Below are 2500 nucleotides of genomic sequence, written 5' to 3'. Positions count from 1 at the left end.
CATGCGTGTTGAACATAAGAGCACGCTGTGCTGCGTGTCGCCCCCGCTGGCCGCTGTGAAAGGGCTAATTGTAAATTCATTTGTTTGAGGACGCTGGCGTGCAGAAATCCACTATGGCTTTAGAATATTAAGGCAGGAGAGAGAAGGGTCACACCGCCTCAAGAGAGACTTTGGTTGTGACTGACTGTAATTCAAGATGGATTTACAGATAAATGCAATAGTCTTGCATTCAGTAAAGTAGAACAGTTTTATCAGGACATGAAGAAGAAATATCAAAAGTGTTACAGATTTGTAATACTTTAAAGCTCGTTTGAAATGTGCGTGTATCTGCTACAGTCTCTATATTATGTGCTGTTTAGAGGTGGGCAAAACTGAATGATGATGGCACAATGACAGACAAGTGTGGAAAATATATATTCAAATAATGATGCTGAAGTCTCCATGAATATGTTAGACACAAGAGCACGTCTCACAGTTGTGGCGTCATTTCCAGCACACCAAACATTTTGCCCCTAATAAAGTGTTTTCTAAAGTTAAAGTTAGTGTACTTGATAACCAAGTGGGCAAAAGTGTTAAATTATGCAAAAAATAAGGTGTGAAAATAATGGGCCTCATTCATGAAACACGAGCAGAACTCATTTTTGTGTAAATCGTTCGTAAAGCAGTTCTGACGCAATTTTTCAGATTCACGAAATTTTTTGTATTTTCAAAACAATAGCTGGTACAAACGAAATTTACACCTGCTCCCGACCACGTGTAAATTGTGCGTAAAACATCTGAATGTGTTGTGTTCTTTCAGGTGAACTGACATGACGACATTTTCATAGAATTGAAATTAAATAAGTTATGAAAAAATGTACTAATAATTAAATGTGACGAGGAGGAGGGCGGGGCCGGGCCATGAGGCTAATCGGGCTAATCAGCTGGGAAGGGGATAAAGACGAGCAGGAGGTGCCAGTTCGAGAGAGAGAGAAAGACGCACACGACTGCGTTGTGTGTGTGTCCTTCTGTTTTATGTTGGTTTAAGTTTATGTTGTCCATTAAACTTTATGTTGACCGTTCAGCCGGTTCCCGCCTCCTCAGTGGTGCCGAAACCCGGGAGGGAGGAGGGATGAGCTGTCGCGGAGTCCTCATCTCTGCCATCCGCCAGGGGAGCAGCCGCGGCCGTCTGCCTGGAGACGGAGGGGTCGCTGCCGGCCGCCGAGAGCCGGAGAAACCGCTGCCATCTGCCGAAGAAGGGGGGGAGTGGTTCCGTCCGCCAGGGGCTGGAGGACTCTCTGCCGAGGCTGTTTGCCTGGGGACGGAGGGGTCGCTGCCGGCCGCCGAGAGCCGGAGGAACCGCTGCTATCTGCCGAAGAAGGGGGGGGAGTGGTTCCGTCCACCAGGGGCTGGAGGACTCTCTGCCGTGGCTGTCTGCCTGGGGACGGAGGGGTCGCTGCCGGTCGCCGAGAGCCAGAGGAACTGCTGCTATCTGCCGAAGAAGGGGGGGAGTGGTTCCGTCCGCCAGGGGCTGCTGCCGCGGCCGTCTGCCTGGGGACGGAGGGGTCACTGCCGACCGCTGAGAGCCGGAGGAACCGCTTCCGTCCGCTGATGAACGAGAGGAGTGGTTCCGTCCGCCAGGGGCTGGAGGACTCACGGCCGTCCGCCGGGGGACGGGAGTGTGATGAGGAGGAGGCTGCATTGTGTCTCTCTCTCTCTCTCTCTCTGAACTGGTGCCTCCAGCTTGTCTTTAGGAGCGGTTGAGAACCGGACGACAGCATGTCCAGGAACTGGCGAGCAAGTTTTTCCTCTCTCTCTCTGTCGCTCCGCCTCGCTCTTTCCCTCTCCCCCTTCCCTCCCCTTGTCACTCCCAGGGCTCCAGAAAGGCAGGGAAGACCTGCCAGCAGGCACGGCCGGAAGGGCAACGCCCCCCCCGTTTGATTCTCAAAAGAGCATCATATGACAGTAAAAACATGTACAGTAAGTCCTTTCTTTGAGACGCTATTGTACTTGCTAAATCAAAAGTTGATGATGTGAATGCACTTCATTTATAAAAACGATTTCATTACTGTTTTTCGTGACATAAATCTGCTGTGATGCATGAACATACCCTGTTGGACATTATTAGAAGACAAATTAAATCAACCAGTGAGAGTGTGATCACGTTTTAACGAGACTCCACAGTCCTAAAAGTGCCCAAAATTGAATAAACACCCATCTATGTTCACCCAGTTTGCACTACAGTTAAACTAAACCCATGTAGGAAGACACATCTGCAATCCACGGGTTAAGTGCTCCACCTATAGCGATTCTATATGAGGTTCTGGTTCTGTAGGTGCTCATACCTGGGAGGAAACGAGATCTCCAGCTCATGAAGACGCTCCTTAAAGACGGAGAGCTCCTTATCATACTCTAAAAGCTAAAGACACACAGAAAGAGAGAAATACATGTGTAACACTGTATACAATTAAATGACACATATGATGGAGAACAGGGGCTTCTTTGTTTTTATTCATTAACA

General features: G+C 48.8%; 2 protein-coding genes across 2 annotated transcripts in view; both read right to left on the bottom strand.

Moving 5' to 3' along the window:
* Nucleotides 1-2500, bottom strand: part of LOC127411940 (serum response factor-like) — an 896621-nt gene that overhangs the window by 315833 nt on the left and 578288 nt on the right. The gene's annotated exons all lie outside the window — the stretch shown is intronic.
* The window catches only part of LOC127411960 (inositol polyphosphate-5-phosphatase A-like), a 229095-nt gene that overhangs the window by 25149 nt on the left and 201446 nt on the right, over nucleotides 1-2500 (bottom strand). Inside the window, exon 12 of the mRNA XM_051647929.1 lies at nucleotides 2325-2398. Coding sequence (XP_051503889.1) covers nucleotides 2325-2398 — 74 coding nt within the window. The remainder of the gene's footprint in view (nucleotides 1-2324; nucleotides 2399-2500) is intronic.

This window comes from Myxocyprinus asiaticus, chromosome 21, assembly GCF_019703515.2.
Source record: "Myxocyprinus asiaticus isolate MX2 ecotype Aquarium Trade chromosome 21, UBuf_Myxa_2, whole genome shotgun sequence".
Lineage (NCBI taxonomy): Eukaryota > Metazoa > Chordata > Actinopteri > Cypriniformes > Catostomidae > Myxocyprinus > Myxocyprinus asiaticus.
The sequence above is the reverse complement of the archived record's forward strand: the minus strand, read 5'-3'. Positions and strand labels throughout refer to the sequence as shown.